Source organism: Symphalangus syndactylus, chromosome 8 (assembly GCF_028878055.3).
Source record: "Symphalangus syndactylus isolate Jambi chromosome 8, NHGRI_mSymSyn1-v2.1_pri, whole genome shotgun sequence".
NCBI lineage: Eukaryota > Metazoa > Chordata > Mammalia > Primates > Hylobatidae > Symphalangus > Symphalangus syndactylus.
In genome coordinates, this window is record NC_072430.2 from 117,912,715 (window position 1) to 117,929,945 (window position 17,231).

The 17,231-nt window shown below is 34.4% G+C and overlaps 1 protein-coding gene across 7 annotated transcripts in view; it reads left to right on the plus strand.

Moving 5' to 3' along the window:
- Positions 1-17,231, plus strand: part of SPAG16 (sperm associated antigen 16) — a 1,161,742-nt gene that overhangs the window by 80,398 nt on the left and 1,064,113 nt on the right. For all 7 annotated transcript variants that reach the window (XM_063645681.1, XM_055290509.2, XM_055290510.2 and 4 more), the window contains 2 exons: positions 4,748-4,817; positions 15,303-15,412. In XM_063645681.1, the coding sequence (XP_063501751.1) occupies positions 4,748-4,817; positions 15,303-15,412 (180 nt within the window). The remainder of the gene's footprint in view (positions 1-4,747; positions 4,818-15,302; positions 15,413-17,231) is intronic.

Consider the following 17,231-nt stretch of genomic DNA (forward strand, 5'->3'; position numbering starts at 1 on the left):
CACTGCTCTCTTCAGAGCTGTCAGACATGGGGGTTTAAGTCTGCAGAAGTTTCTACTGCCTTTTGTTAGCTGTGCCCTGCCCACAGGGATGGAGTCTATAGAGGCAGTAGGCCTTGCTGAGCTGCAGTGGGCTCCGCCCAGTTTGAGCTTCCCAGCTGCTTTATTTAGCTACTCAAGCCTCAGCAATGGCAGACGCCCCTCCTCCCGCCAGGCTGCAGCATCGCAGGTCAATCTCAGACTACAGTGCTAGCAGTGAGCAAGGCTCTGAGGGTGTCGGACCTGCCGAGCCAGGCACGGGAGAAAATCTCCTGGTCTGCCAGTTGCTAAGACCATGGGAAAAGTGCAGTATTTGGGCAGAAGTATCTCGTTTTTCCAGGTACATCCTGTTATGGTTTCCCTTGGCTAGGAAAGGCAAATCCCCCAACCCCTTACACTCCTGGGTGAGGCAAAGCCCCGCCCTGCTTCAGCTTGCCCTCTGTGAGCTGCACCCACTGTCCAGCCACTCCCATTGAGATGAACCAGCATCTCAGTTGGAAATGCAGAAATCCGTCTTCTGTGTTGATCACACTGGGAGCTGCAGACGGGAGCTGTTCCTATTCAGCCATCTTGGAAGCGACCTTAATTTGAAAATTCTAAAGAGCTAATTTCTTGATATCTAATATGGAACAGTTAGTCCCACTCCTAACATAACATTGAAAAAAAGAAATAAAATGGAACAGTTAGGATTTATAAATAGCTTTTCTCTCTCAACCAAATCTGCTGTTGAAGGTGGTAGATTTACTACAATTTGAGAAAGTCAAGTTTAAATAGGAGATGCTACTGCTGCCACTGGGCTGTCACCACAGGTTTTACCATGGACAATGCTAATACTGAATACTTGATACTCTGTCAGAATTTTGTTACGCTTGTCAATGGAAACTGGATGTGGCAGCCACCATTCTCAGGATAAATTCCAAACTCTATATTATTCCTTATATCACTAGATTTTGTTCAGAATCCAAAATGGGTACACAGGATTGATGGAGCAAATGCAAGTCCTAGTTATAGGAAAGGTTGTGTAAATATCTGATATCTATTGCAAAAGGTGGAAGACTTATAATTCTCTAAACCCAAATTGCTAAGTGGCCAAAGTGACTGTCAAATATCCATTATACAAGTCTAAACTAAGGCTCAGTTAACCTGCTACTCTCCAAATTAGGGCACAGAATATAGTCCTGGTCCTGTCAGCTCTCCAGATGTGTCCTTGTGGAACAAGCCAAGGTTACCACTTAATGAATGGAAACTGTTTTTGTACCCTTCTTACAAAGAATGATTTATGGCCAACCAATCCTTTCTTTCTGTTGTAGCATACTAATCAGGTATACCCTGGGTGTACAGGCGTAGATTAGCCTTTTAAATTGAACATATTAGTAGTGTGTCATGGAGCTATAGAATGAATTTATTCAAAATATGTGTACAGAGAAAATATCTTAAAATATGTGAAATTTTTCTCTATAATGTAAAATAGAAGATATATTACTTTTGTGCTTATATTTTGAATTTCTTTATTTCAATGTTTGATGCAGTTAACGCTTTGAGAATTCATTTCCAGCCAAACTTTAGGATATGAGTTAAGAGCAGTAAGAAGCATCTTATGTTTTCTAGCTGGATTCCTGATTTTTACTTCCTTAAAAACCTTATCTTAATGAGCATTTAGCTTACTGTGTTTCTCCTTAAACCTCTATACCTTGCATAAAGAAGGATTGTATAATAATTTAAAATTTTTGATTATAATCTAGTTTGTATATGAAATAGTGAAAACACAGTGTGATGACAAAAATCTGATAGGAAATACATGTTTTCAAATTTCTTTAGTAGATATGAGATAGTGAATCAATATTTATTTAAAATGGAATGAAAAACCTGTAACTTTTTGTTTAGTTTTATGAAATTATTGAAAATAGTGTTCAAAATTTTGAATTAGAGCTCATGACCCAAGAAAAGGTGAAATAGAATTGATTTGTAGCTAAATGTATACTAAATTATATTTTATCTTTTTTGGATCATGGAATTCTAACTCAGAATGTGTGTGTGTGTGTGTATACTAAAAACTAAATCTAAATATATATATTTTTAGGTCTGTCTGCTTGGAGGATCTGGAAGTAGTGACACTCCACCAGTAATGAGCACATACAGTGTTAAGATCTTGATTTCTAATATCACTCTTTAGTAAAAGGAAAGGAAACCAGGATTCTCTGGAGAACTATCTGATTCTAGAGCTGGGCAGAGAAAATACTAGATGGGCCTGGAGCACTTGAGACATTTTCTTGTGCTAGAAAGGAAGGAAATGCTCAAAAAGTAGAACAGAAAAGAAAAAAAAAACTCAACATAATAATGGGATATGTCAAGTTATGACAAAGGAACTGTAGTGGGCACCTGCAGAGGTCGGTGGATCCCCAACCAAATTTGATTTGGATATTCAGACTGATAATGCCACACACACACACACACACACACGTGTGCATGCACTGTAAATAAATTCACTACTTGTGGAATTGAATTTGCTGAGGAGAGCTGCATATTACCTCCCAAGCATTTCTGAAATGGCTTGAGAGAGCAAGGAAGGGAGACTGGCTTGGGGTTTTTATTGCAGTTGGGAGTTAGGGCCAGGGTGAGAATTCTCATATGTGAGGTGAGGCTTGAATCATTTGAATCTCCCATCAGTACCAGACAAGGGAGTACCCAGGCATTCTTATCCGGTTGCCCAGATGTTGGGCACAAGGGAAGAGGGAGGAGGTAAAGCTTAAAGGCTGTTGAGACTCAAACATCAAACAATAGAGTCAGATTCCTCATTATAGGAATCCAACCTGAAAGAGCTTCCAGTGATCAAACCTTCTGAAACAATTTGAGCAACAAAATAATGTAGTGTTGGATTATAACCCAAAATACAAAATAAATATCTTTGATTCCTTAATGGTATAAATATAAATGATTAGTAAAGACATGTGAGAGAGTAGACAAATCTGCCATACAGAAGAATCCCAAGTAATACATGTTGATAATCCTTCCCTGAAGTAGGTGGAGCTTAACAACTCAGCTGTTGAGTGTTGGCTGCACTTAGTAAGTAATGACTTGCATCCAGAAATGCAATGGAAATAGGGAAGAAAGTAACTTTACAGTGGGGAAACCTGGCAACCTTCTCATCATGTGATCAAAGGATCAAGGTTAACATCATCAGTTTTAAGTACTGTTGGTAGCATTTACCTATGATGTAATATGCTAATAATGGCACTCCCCTGTGGTCTTCTTGCAAATCCATAACTTTAGTCTAACCATGGGAAAAATATCAGACAACCTCAAATCTAGGGCTATTCTGTAAAATACTATCAGACTAATGCTCCCCAAAATTATCAAGGACATTAAAATCAGGGAAAATCTGTGTATTAGTCCATTTTGTGTTGCTATAAAGGAATACCCAAGACTGAGTAATTTATAAGGAAAAGAGGTTTATTTGGCACATGGTTGTGCAGGCTGTACAAGAAGTATAGCACCAGCATCTGCAGAGAGATCTGCCCCCATGACCCAAATACTTCTCCCTAGGCCCCACCTCCAACATTGGGGATCACATTTCAACAAGAGATTTGGAGAGGACAAATATCCAAACTGTATCAGTCTGAGAAACTGTCTCAGTCCAGAGGAGGCTAAGGAGACCTAAAAACTAGTTGTAAGGTGATATTCTGGATGCGATTTTGAAACATAAAAAGGATATTATGGAAAAATTAATAAAACTAAAAATATGGCCTATAGTTTATAATAATGTATCAATCAATATTGGTTCATTATTTGTGAAAAATGTATCATTACAATGTATGATGTTAATGGGGGCAAAAGGGTATGGGATAAAACAGGAATTCTCAGTACTACATTAGCAACTCTCCTGTTAATCTTATGCTATTCTAAATAAAAAGTTTATTTTTGAAATTTATAATTCTTTTGGCTTCTAGGAATAGATAGTAATCTTTTACTTTTTTTTAACCTAGGCATTTCATGAGCACTCATCTATAGGTTATAATTAATAAATTATGTTATTTTCTATTAATAAAGAAATATTACTATTCACTGATAGTAGAAAAAAGTGTATATCTGTATGTAATTGAACAGGTATTTTGTGTTGGTATAATCATATACAATGCAAGATGAAATAGCTTTTTAAGGTCAAATTTTAAATTTAAGTCTATTTTTCAGGAATACAGGTAAATCATGACACCAGGCTAACAAATGTTCTTAATTATAAGACATGTTTACTAAAATAGAGAATATATGTGGGTGGAAAATGAGCTAAGAGTTGGGGGAATAAAAACAACCTCTTCATATTTTACATTCCAAGTGATAATTACCTTATATTTTATAAATATAAAGAAGATAGTTATTGTGAAACAATTTGAACAGAGGAAAAACCTCTCTCAAAATAGAGAATTGAATAATTATTAAAGTGTACAATGAGTATTCTTAATTCAGGAAACTATGCCATGAAATAAATGTTTCAGATGCTTACCTAAAATAATTAATAATTAGCTGGTGGAATTATATTTTAATTTAAAATTCTGTTTTTCTTTTGTTAAAATTTATGTTTTATTAAAAAAGGTATAAATTTAAAAGAGATCAATATTTTTATATTTTACAATGGATATTTAAATATTATGTTTTATGTAACCTTTTTAAAAGTCATTTAGTGTATGACTTCATTTCTTTGAATTTTATTTTTTAGATTTCTGGACTTCAAGAAATATTGAAGAAGCTGCAAATACGACATAGTTACCATGCTCCTCAAATTAAAGGTAAATATAAAATGTGATGAAGCTCTAATTTAATATACTTTGGTGATTTCTCAACCTTATCAGTGATTAATATTCTAGAGATATTTAAAAGTGAATAAGTGGTGGCTATTTCACAAATTAAAATTTTAATAAAAAGATTAAGAAATATAGATATCATACTGTATGGATTAATTATAGAGAAAAACAAGTCAACCATAATGGAAGGACTTCTGCTTCTGGTCATTATACCTGGTACCAGACTAGCCTTCTCTGTATAAATAACTCTAAAGCTAAGCTGTAAGATCAGACAACTACTTTTAGGCAATAGAAAATAGACAGCTCAAGTAACAAGGCAATTGACAGAAGGAAAATTTACAAGGTGAGCTCTGCCATCACCGTGGCTTTGGGTCTGTGGAAAGTTCCAAACTGAGCTTTGTGGAGATGGAAGCCAATAAGAGCATGACAATCCTGATAATTGGAAATATCAGAGACCCTAGTTCACAGCTTTTGAAGCCACTAGAATCTGTAGGGAAGGACACCAGAGAAGAGAGCTGCAATGAGGAGTGGCTCAATTTGTGAGGGAGTTTACTATGAGTCCTTAGCTGAGGCTGAAATACACATACATAACAACACTACCTGAGACTTACAAGAGAGATACAATTATATAGGATCAAGAGGACGCCAGAGATTGTAGAAGTTTAGTGATGAGAGACATTGCAAATCTGGCCATGCCTGGGTGGAAAGACCCTTTCACACCTTGTTAACAACACATTAACATTCAGCATCCCATATCCACCTTATAAAACCAGGAACAAAGCTTACACAGCATTCTTAGAGAGGACACAGAATTTGGAGTTTGAGTCTTGCCAAGTTATAGGGCCTTGAGAAACATTTAGGGCTTTCCATGGATCCACCCTAACGAAGCATAAAATTAAGCCTAGGATTTTAGGTTCATCAGCCAAAAATGGAACTGCCTTCTAGAACAAAAAATGACATCCTTTTGAGGAAGACAGTCATCCAGATTCTTTACAATCTTTTACCCACATTGCCTAGTACATAATTAAACATTTCTAGATATGAATAGGAACAGGAAAATGTGACCCATAATCAAGACAACAAGCAATAAATGGAAACCTACCCTAAAGTAGCTAAATTGTTGCAATTAGCAGATAGAAAGTGCTAAAGCAGGTATTTCGATTACGTTCAAGGACTTAATGGAAAATACTAATAAGTGAACAGATGGGGAATTTCAGCAGAGAAATGAGAACAATCATACATTCCAAAGCAAATTGAAGTTCTACAGCTGAAAAATAGAATAACTAAAATGAATTTTTTTTTTTTTTTTTTAAACAGTCTTGCTCTGTCACCCAGGCTGGAGTGCAGTGGCGTGATCTCAGCTCACTGCAGCCTCCACTTCCCAGGTTCAAGTGATTCTGGTGCCTCAGCCTCTCCAGTAGCTGGGACTACAGGTGTGTGCCACCATGACTGGCTAATTTTTGTATTTTTAGTAGAGCTGGGGTTTCACCATGTTGTCCAGGCTGGTCTCGAACTCCTGACCTCAAGTGATCCGCCTGCCTCAGCCTCGCAACATGCTGGGATTACAGGCATGAGCCACCGCACCCAATCGAAAATTTTATTGAATGTACTTCACAACAAATTAGAGATGACAGAAGTGTCAGTAAATTTCAAGACAGATCCATAAAGGCATCTAGTCTAAAGAAGAAAGATAAAAGATTAAAGGAAAACTTGCCTATTTAACATATATAAAATTAAAGTCCCAAAGAAGAGAATGAAAATGGAGCATAAAAATACTTAAACAAATGATGGCCCCAAATTTCCCCAAATTCATGTAAAGTATAAACTTAAACACCTAAGAAGAGAACTAAACATACACATAAAGAGAACCACTCCTGAACACAATGTGTTGAAATTGTTGAAAATTGAAGCGAGAAAATCTTTTCTTTTTTTTTAATTTATAAAGAAAAAGAGGTTTAATGGACTAACAGTTCCACATGGCTGGGGAGGCCTCACAATCATGGTGGAAGGCAAAGGGGGAGCAAAGGCACCTCTTACATGGCAGCAGGCGAGAGAGAGTTTGCAGAGGAACTACCCTTTATGAAACCATCAGATCTTGTGAGACTATCATGAGAACAGCATAGGAAAAACCACCTCCATGATTCAAATACCTCCCACCTGGTCCCTCCCATGACACATGGGGATTATGGGAGCTACAATTCAAGATGAGATTTGGGTGGGGACACAGCCCAAACCATATCACCAAGTGTCCATTGATAGATGAATGGATAAGCAAAATGTGGTTTGTACATGCAATGGAATCTTTTTTTTTTTAAATTATACTTTAAGTTCTAGGGCACATGTGCACAATGTACAGGTTTGTTACATATGTATACATGTGCCATATTGGTGTGCTGCACCCATTAACTCATCATCTACATTAGGTATATCTCCTAATGCTATTCCTTCCCTCTCCCCCTACCCCACGATAGGCCCCAGTTTGTGATGTTCCCCTTCCTGTGTCCAAGTGTTCTCATTGTTCAATTCCCACCTATGAGTGAAAACATGCGGTGTTTGGTTTTCTGTCCTTGTGATAGTTTTCTGAGAATGATGGTTTCCAGCTTCATCCATATCCCTACAAAGGGCATGAACTCATCCTTTTTTATGGTTGCATAGTATTCCATGGTGTATATGTCCCACATTTTCTTAATCCAGTTTATCATTGATGGACATTTGGGTTGGTTCCAAGTCTTTGCTATTGTGAATAGTGATGCAAAAAACATACATGTACATGTGTCTTTATAGCAGCATGATTTATAATCCTTTGGGTATATACTCAGTAATTGGATTGCTGGGTCAAATGGTATTTCTAGTTCAAGATCCTTGAGGAATCGCCACAGTGTCTTCCATAATGGTTGAACTAGTTTACAGTCCCACCAGCCATGTAAAAGTGTTCCTGTTTCTCCACATCCTCTCCAGCACCTGTTGTTTACTGACTTTTTAATGATCACCATTCTAACTGGTGTGAGGTGGTATCTCATTGTGGTTTTGATTTGCATTTCTCTGATCGCCAGTGATGATGAGCATTTTTTCATGTGTCTGTTGGCTGCATAAATGTCTTCTTTTGAGAAGTGTCTGTTCATATCCTTTGCCCACTTGTTGATGGGGTTGTTTGTTTTTTTCTTGGAAATTTGTTTGAGTTCTTTGTAGATTCTGGATATTAGCCCTTTGTCAGTTGAGTAGATTGCAAAAATTTTCTCCCATCCTGTAGGTTGCCTGTTCACTCTGATTGTAGTTTCTTTTGCCTTTTAATTACAAGCTCTTCAGTTTAATTAGATCCCATTTGTCAATTTTGGCTTTTGTTGCCATTGCTTTTGGTGTTTTAGACATGAAGCCGTTGCCCATGCCTATGTCCTATTGCCTAGGTTTTCTTCTAGGGTTTTTATGGTTTTAGGTCTAACATTTAAGTCTTTAATCCATCTTGAATTAATTTTTGTATAAAGTGTAAGGAAGGGATCCAGTTTCAGCTTCTACATATGGCTAGCCAGTTTTCCCAGCACCATTTATTAAATATGGAATCCTTTCCCCATTTCTTGTTTTTGTCAGGTTTGTCAAAGATCAGATTGTTGTAGATGTGTGGTATTATTTCTGAGGGCTCTGTTCTGTTCCATTGGTCTATGTCTCTGTTTTGGTACCAGTACCATGCTGTTTTCATTACTGTAGACTTGTAGTATAGTTTGAAGTCAGGTAGAGTGATGCCTCCAGCTTTGTTCTTTTTGCTTAGGATTGTCTTGGTTATGCAGGCTCTTTTTTGGTTCTGTATGAACTTTAAAGTAGTTTTTTCCAATTCTGTGAAGAAAGTCATTGGTAGCTTGATGGGGATGGCATTGAATCTATACACTTCATGCTAAAAACTCTCAATAAATTCGTTATTGATGGGACTTATCTCAAAATAATAAGAGCTATTTATGACAAACCCACAGCCAATATCATACTGAATGGGCAAAAACTGGAAGCATTCCCTTTGAAAACTGGCACAAGACAGGGATGCCCTCTCTCACCACTCCTATTCAACATAGTGTTGGAAGTTGTGGCCAGGGCAATCAGGCAGGAGAAGGAAATAAAGGGCATTCAATTAGGAAAACAGGAAGGCAAATTGTCCCTGTTTGCAGATGACATGATTGTATATTTAGAAAATCCCATCATCTCAGCCCAAAATCTCCTTAAGCTGATAAGCAACTTCAGCAAAGTCTCAGGATACAAAATTAATGTGCAAAAATCACAAGTATTCTTATACACCAATAACAGACAAACAGCGAAATCATGAGTGAAATCCCATTCACAATTGCTTCAAAGAGAATAAAATACCTAGGAATCCAGCTTACAAAGGATGTGAAGGACCTCTTCAAGGAGAACTACAAACCACTGCTCAATGAAATAAAAGAGGACACAAACAAATGGAAGAACATTCCATGCTCATGGATAGGAAGAATCAATATCGTGATAATGGCCATACTGCACGAGAAAATCTTGAAAGCAGTAATACAAATACAGGCTGATTTCTCATAAGAAATACTGGAGGCTAGAAACAATAAAATGGCATTTTTAAGGTGTGGAAAAAATTTTAATTCAGAATTGTATATCCAATAAAAATATCCTTTAAAATTTAGATTATATTTTAAGATAAAGGAAAGTTGAGAGATTTTGTTGCAAGCCTATCTGTACAACAGGAAATACTAAAGAAATTTCTTTGGGCAAAAAAGAAAATTTGCCAGAAGGAAATTAAGATCTACCACAACTGAATACAGAGAATTAAAAATGTTAAATTCTGGTTAAAATAAGAAATATGTTTTCCTTTTCTAATTTCCTCAGAAGAAAAGTGACTGATTAAAATAAAAATTGCAGTGTCACAAGGTAATGTTTATAAGGTACGTAAAATAAAAGGAAAATAATTTGAGGTTTGGTGGAAATATTTTATATCTTAATTTTGGTAGTAGTTACATGCCTGTTTATATTTGTCAAAACACACCTATCTGTACAATTAAAGTACATAATTTACATACAATAAATTGCATAAATTTGAGTATACCTGTGTTTATTTTTAGGCAAAGAGGATTTTTTTTTTTTGTGGCTCATATAACTAGAAGGCACAGGCAGTATTCTCAGACATGACTAGATCCAGAAGGATGATGTCCTTAGGACCTGGTCGCTGCCTCTCTCTTGTGAGCTGGCTTCATTTTTTAAAAAGGATAAACTTTATTTTTTTAGAGCAGTTTTAGGTTTATAGCAAAATTGAGTGGAAGGTACAGTGATTTTCCATATACCACCTGCCGCCACGCATATACCACCTGCCCCCAGACATAGTTTCCCCTATTATCAGCATCCCCTACCAGATTGATACAGTTGTAAAAACTGATGAGTGTCCATTACATTAATATCACCCGAAGTCCATAGTTTACATTAGGGTTCACTTTTGATGTTGTACATTCTATGGAATTCAACACATTTATGACATGTATCCAACATTTTAGTGTCATACAGAGTAGTATCACTGCCCTAAAAACCTTTTGTGCTTTGCCTATTCATCCCTTCCTCCTTCCTACTTTTCTAATATTTTATGTTAAAGTAGTATCAGTTATGCAGAGTGATTCCTAAGGGACTATGCACAAGGATGTTTATTGCAGTCATAAAAGTAACACAACAATATGGGCAATCTCACTTTTTAACCACCAGTGAATGTTTATAGTGGATCCTACAATAATGAAAAGTCTAAAAATCATGCATAAGAAATACTTATAATGTTAAGAAATAAAAACTTTTATATGGCACAAGTGTATGCCTGTTGAATATATGCAAAGAAAAAATATCAGAAGGTACACACCAGGATTTTAAGATAATTTTCTCTGTTATATGACTACTTCCTACCCTTTTTCTTTATTGCATATTTCACAAAGAATGTACATTTCTGGCAACATCAAAAATTGTTTTCATATTAAGATAAGAATGTAATCAGATATAAATATTAAAGGATGGTTTGAAATTATCATAATTTCATGAACTGTAACTCCAAAAATTACTAAATAGTCTGAAAAAGAATATATGTAAGAAAGCTTAAAGGTTGAGGGACTTTGTGAATTGGGTTAATGTTTGCACCAATTAATCTCTAATGATTCATTCTACTCTAATGGTTTAAATTTTATATATTTATCCTTGACATATCAATTAAAATAAACTGGTTCCTGACAGATAACTCTCTTATGAAATTATCTCCTGGTGTTTAGTCTAATTCATACAAGAACATATTGCATGTTTTTCTTGAGTGATATTTACAAGGTACTTTGGAGATTAAACTTGTATTTTGATCTGTGATATTTTGAAATGGCTTTTAGTCAAAAGAAATTCTGACCCAACATGGGGAAATAGTTTTTTTAGTTATGTATCCCAACTATCTGATCAAAAGTAATTATTTAAATCCTGTACTGAATAATTTTATGCTCTTTGTAAACATACACTCTAGTTTTAGATACAGAACTTGAAGCACTTTCCCTAAGCTTCTGATCTCAGCATTTGTCTGTCGTCCCTTAGACTCTTGTCACGTCTCCAGTTGCTAAAACTTGGTATCCTACTTAGGAACTGTAATTTGAAAAGAGGCTGGGCATGGTGGCTCACGCCTGTAATCCCAGCTCTTTGGGAAGCCAAAGCAGGTGGATCATGAGGTCAGGAGATCAAGACCATCCTGACCAATATGGTAAAACCCCGTCTACTAAAATTAGCTAGGCGTGATGGTGCATGCCTGTAATCTCAGCTACTTGGGAGGCTGAGACAAGAGAATCACTTGAACCAGGAGGTTGCAGTGAGCCAAGATCGCACCACTGCGCTCCAGCCTGGCAACACAGCAAGACCCCGCCTCAAAAAAAAAAAAAAAAAGACGATTTATTGGTTAAGTGGTTGTTCCTCATAATTCCTGTCGTTCTTCATATTTTCGTATTACTTCCTCCCTCTTTACTTGCTCATTTAAGTTTAGTTTTAAAAATACTTCCCTCTCTCTCTCATTTATCCATCCATCCACCCATCCATCCATCCATTTATTTTGGGCAGAAGTTGGCATGTCAATAGAGATTCTTCAAATTAAACATTATTTACTTTGAAGTTAGAAAACAACAAATTGATTGTCATTTCCTCTAAACTTTGGGAACAAGACACATTAATTGTTATTTAATCTAAATTTAGGGAATAAGACACAAATTGGAATGATTTGGAGCAAAGTTAGCAAAGTATTTTAAACATACTTTTTTGACTACGAAAGTGACGTTTATTATAGAAAATTCAGACAATGATAAAATATATTTTAAAGAATCACCCCATATTTGCTGCCATACAAAGATAATATTAATGCTTTGTTACCTAATCTCACCTGAAAAGAGTTTTCAATTTTACATTTATTCTGTGTGGTAGGTCAAAAGTAGAAAAATTTCTGGGAGAAACTATGAAATAATTATTATTGAGTAGATATTTAAACTGAAAATTACAGATTATGTTTTTATTTTTATCAAGGGTCATATGTATCAAATATTTACATGACACTATACAGAAAGCACTATTTAGTATTATGTATTATGAGATAAAAATTTTTTTTTGCAAATTAATTTCAAAAAGCTTATGAAATCTACTGGTTTGATTGTCATCCTTTTATTAGTTATTTTTGTTTGCTATAAGGTTGCAGTTTCAGTGCAATAATGCCTATTTTTAAACCAGATCATAATGATACATATAATTGCATTTTAGTATATCTTATAATGTATAGGAAATTATTAATTCAGGATGATCTTCTAGAAATTGTAAATGCTTGGTGAAGTGAAAAATTGTGAAAGCTGACTTCAGAGCTTTAAAGAGGAAATAAATGTCATATATAGTAAAGCAAAGTAGCTCTTAAGTTAGTACTTCAAAATTAACAGTAGAGCAAGTACTCATTATTTCTTATAGTTTAATTAATTGCTGCTTTTTAAGTTCGTGTTTTGTTGCTGCTCAGAATTGCATTATGAGATGCCAAATTTATGTAATTATTAGACTATATGGTCTAATTAATACTTTTTTCGAATATAGCATCTTCTCATTTAACTGTATTTCTTTTTCTGAATTCTAATTACATAGATCTAACCAATCTCCTCATTTTAGTTTACATGTGTCCTAATCTCTTAGACATTTTCTGTTTCTCTGAGGTAAATTATAGACAATTTCTTCAAAATCTTTTTCAGTTAAAAAATTCTCTTTTCAGTTTTGTTTGGTCTATAAGGAAGTTAGGGAGTGGCACAAAGTAAGTGCTTAATAAATATTTTTTAAATTATGGTATTTATGTCTTTCTGATATTTATCCAAGAGCCTGAACATGTTAACATTGATTGAATGTGTACACACATGAAGGAACAATGGAATGGGTAAAATTTAACACTGGAAGGTACAATAAATTAGAATTTCTATAAATGAAAGTGTGTTTGTTTATTTGCTGTTTGTTTTATCTCAAGAAAGTATGCATGCCTTAAAATGCTGACTTTACCTAAGTAAAATTTGGAAAACTACACGGTACCTGTTGGTACCATAGCCTTTGCCATTAATAAGCATTAGGTGACAGCCATGAGAAGCTATGATAGAGACAAAGACTTTGCTGGGATATTACTCAACATTGAGAAGTGCTATATGGAATCTGAGAATTACATGCACTTAACACTGAACGTGATACAGCCTTTACTGTATGCGCCTTTCATTTGTTCTGTAAATTTTTGTGTAAGTAAAAGTGATGCTTATTTGCTGGAGAGTGGAAATCATATTTATTCTCACTACATTGAGAAATACTTGAAAAACATTTTTTTTTTCTGCCAGTACCCTGTACATTCTGCAATGTTTATTCCTATGTTTTGGTTTTAAATGTTGAATACTTTCCTAAAATTTTATTAAAGTGTGTATTTTTCATTTTGTTTGTAGAGCAACAACGTATACACATAAACCATGCCCTTTTGGATTTTCCACCTTTGTAATTCCTACCATATTTGTTTGCTTGCTTTTTAATTTTATTTCTTTTATGAAGTGGCCTTTAGCAATGTCTTGCATGCTACATGAGATCTGCTTTTATTCCTGGAATTATCTGTTGGATTCTTGAGTTTCTCTCCCTACTGATTTCTCTTTTCTTTCCTCTGATATTACTATGTGAATTCCCCTTCTCATATACAATGGGAACAAAAGGTAGTGTGACCTTCACAAGATTATTTACATAATTGCATAAAATTGTACATATAAGTTGTTTAGAACAGTGGACATTATATTGTAAAAGATCAATGAGGCATGAATGTTAGTTATTGTTTTTAATTATTATCAGGTTGACACCCCTGGAATTTGAAAGGGAAAATATAATAAAAGAGAATCAGAAGTAAATATTTTCCCTTAATCTGAACAAGCTGTAATTGTTGCCTTTCCTCTAGACTTCAGTATCCTAGATGCTGTGGGACTCTAGCTTATGGCACCTTAGGGGAGGACAGGTAGTTTGGACACCCAGGTCTCTCAAGTACTTTCATGTAACATGGGGTTATGGAACATTTTTTAACGTTATTGTGGCAGTTGTTTTGAGGATTTTCTCCTTTGTCTAGAACGGGTATTGAATAGAAAAAATTAGTCAGAAAATAAAATAAAATAAATGCCAGCCATTTTATTCTCTGCCTTTATAATCTCAGGATTTCTTAAGAGAGCCTTGTCATTGAAATCATCCAGACATTTCTTTGTTCATCATCTTTTCTCTATTATAAATCTGGTGTTATAATTTGTAACATTTAGTTGTTTATTTGTGTTAGTGATTATAACCTTAGTTTTTTGCAATCAACTTATTGTTTAGAAATACAAGTGGAAATATGTGTACTTATATATGTATATATATGTAGAAAAATGTGAGAGACTTTTTCTGTCAATTCCCCACTCTGAAATGATTCCATTAAGACTGCTCATTATGTCCATGAGAAGCAGGAGACCAGTGTTACAACTATTTTGAATATTACCCTGTGTTTTTCCTTTTTGTCCTTAACATAGGGAAGCATAGACAATAATATCTTATTAATACAATATTCTCTTTTTTATAATAAAAACATTTATTATCTAGTTTCATGTGGGAAGTTTTGTCATTTCTTATCATTCTCTCCTTCACCATCTTTAACTCTGTTTATAAACACACAAAGCCTTGTGATAACAGGAATTTGGATATATGATAACTGTGCTCTGTAACTGGCTCACCATGTATTTAATTAACCTTGTAGTAATGCCTCTCTGCATTTTTGGGAACTGAATTTTGAGACCACACATAAAGCATTTGGTATGGTTTGAGTATCAATAATTTCATGAATTTTAAAAAAATACATGCATCATTGAGATCTTGGTTTTCATATTTTTGGTTGCAAGCATTTTATACTGATAAGCAGTGCAAATATTAAGAATAAATTATATTGTCTTGTAGTTGATCGTAGTCGTGAAAAAGAAAATGCACCAGAAGGTCCTACTCAGAAAGGTCTTCGTGAAGCCAGGGAACAAAACAAATGTAAAACAAAGATGAAAGGCAGTACAAAGGTATGATATTTGCTTTTGTTTGCATTAAGTCATACTTAACTCTCAGATCTTTAGATCCATTCACTCATATGGTATCATTTTACCGGAAAAGGAATTTAGAGGTTGTATATTCTGGGCTGCTTAGTTTATGCATGGACAGTGGAGGTATCCAAATGTTACTAGTAAGTAGTTAATTCAGGGACACAGGCTTATTAGTAGCAGAGACAGCTCAATGAATCACTCTGCCACCTATCCCAACATAATCATGATCATGATCATGTCTGCTCACCTGCTAACTTTTCTGCTTGAAATTACCTCTGTCTAAAAGAAATCGCTCCCAGGTCATATCTTGTTATAACTTTTCTCAAAATGTAACGTCAGACTTTACTTAGTCTCTTTAAAGGTAGAATGAAATAGCATTATGCTCCATTTAACAATCTATATCTTGAGTACTTTCACTTTGTAATCAGACTGGTAGTTTAAATCTTTGCCAGTGATTAAAGAAAATGGTATTAAAAATGGTTGGTCAAAGAGATCAAAAATGAAGAAAATTACATAAAACCTGTGAAGAGTTTAGTTTATTGTTATGAAAATTACATAAAAGTCTAGCTCAGGTAATGAATTTTCTTGTAAGGCAGTTGTTACCTTAGAGTTCTAAAATATCTGGCACTTATTTTAAAATAAAAATATTTACAATTATAATAGCTTCTTAGTAATTCTAGAAGAAGAATAGATTTTTATGAATTCAAATAATAGCATTTACTTAGGTAATGCCAATAATATTTTTCTCTCTCTAAAACATGCATTGGATTCTGGTATTATATAAAATATTTGAATAAAATAAAAACTAATCACTTTTTTGTTATAATAAGCTTTTTATTATAATCTTGTGCTTTTCAGATTAGTGTTTTGTTGTTTTTCTATCAAAATTATAGATTATGGTATGTGACATAGACTCATATCAGATTTAAGGAATTTTGGAATGATGGAGGTGATTGTCATCAGAAACATTTTCATCTTCTAATGGTATAAGTATTCTCTTTCAGGTAGTAAGTCATACTTAGAAGTGATTTGTTGATTCATTCACTCAGTTCTTATAGCTTATAAGAGTTTAGATTAATAATGCAAGGTTGACTTTTTATGTGACAAAAAGCTACTAAAATATAGGAAAAGTACATTGCATATTTATGCATAGTATATTATTTTATGGTGTTGCATTCTGATATTTAATGTAATACAGCATGATAGAAAATGTAGGTCATATTACAGGGCTAAAGTATAAAATAAAGTGAATCCTCACTTTCACTGAGTAATCATTTTTACTAATATTACTCTTAATTTTCTTGTAGTTATTATTATAACAAATGACTGAGTTCTGTTTCTGTTTTTTTAATAATTCACTTCACATGATATCTATTGACTCTGCCGTAACAAAGAGGCATTTAGAGCACTTTACTGACTTGATTTGAGTTACATTATGCATGTTGTCATAATTGATAACATTTACATTTGTTCTGTTTCTTAATTCTATTCTATGTGTTGTCTGTAATACTAACATTTAATCCCATAAACAGCCTTTAAATGGATTATGTTTAAGTAAATGTGATTTATTGCAGACATTGCAAATTTAACTAGAACTGTAGAGGAGGAAGGAGAATACCTGAAGTGCATAGGACTGTATTTAAAGATTTCTCTTTTATAAACACTCTCTCTCTTCTACTTCATTGGCTTACACTCAGCTGCCCCTGTTATGTATTCTCATATTTTCCTTTATAGATTGCTTTTTCTATTTTCCTAGAGTATCTCCATGAGTAATTTTCGAAAAGGGCCAATGGAGATA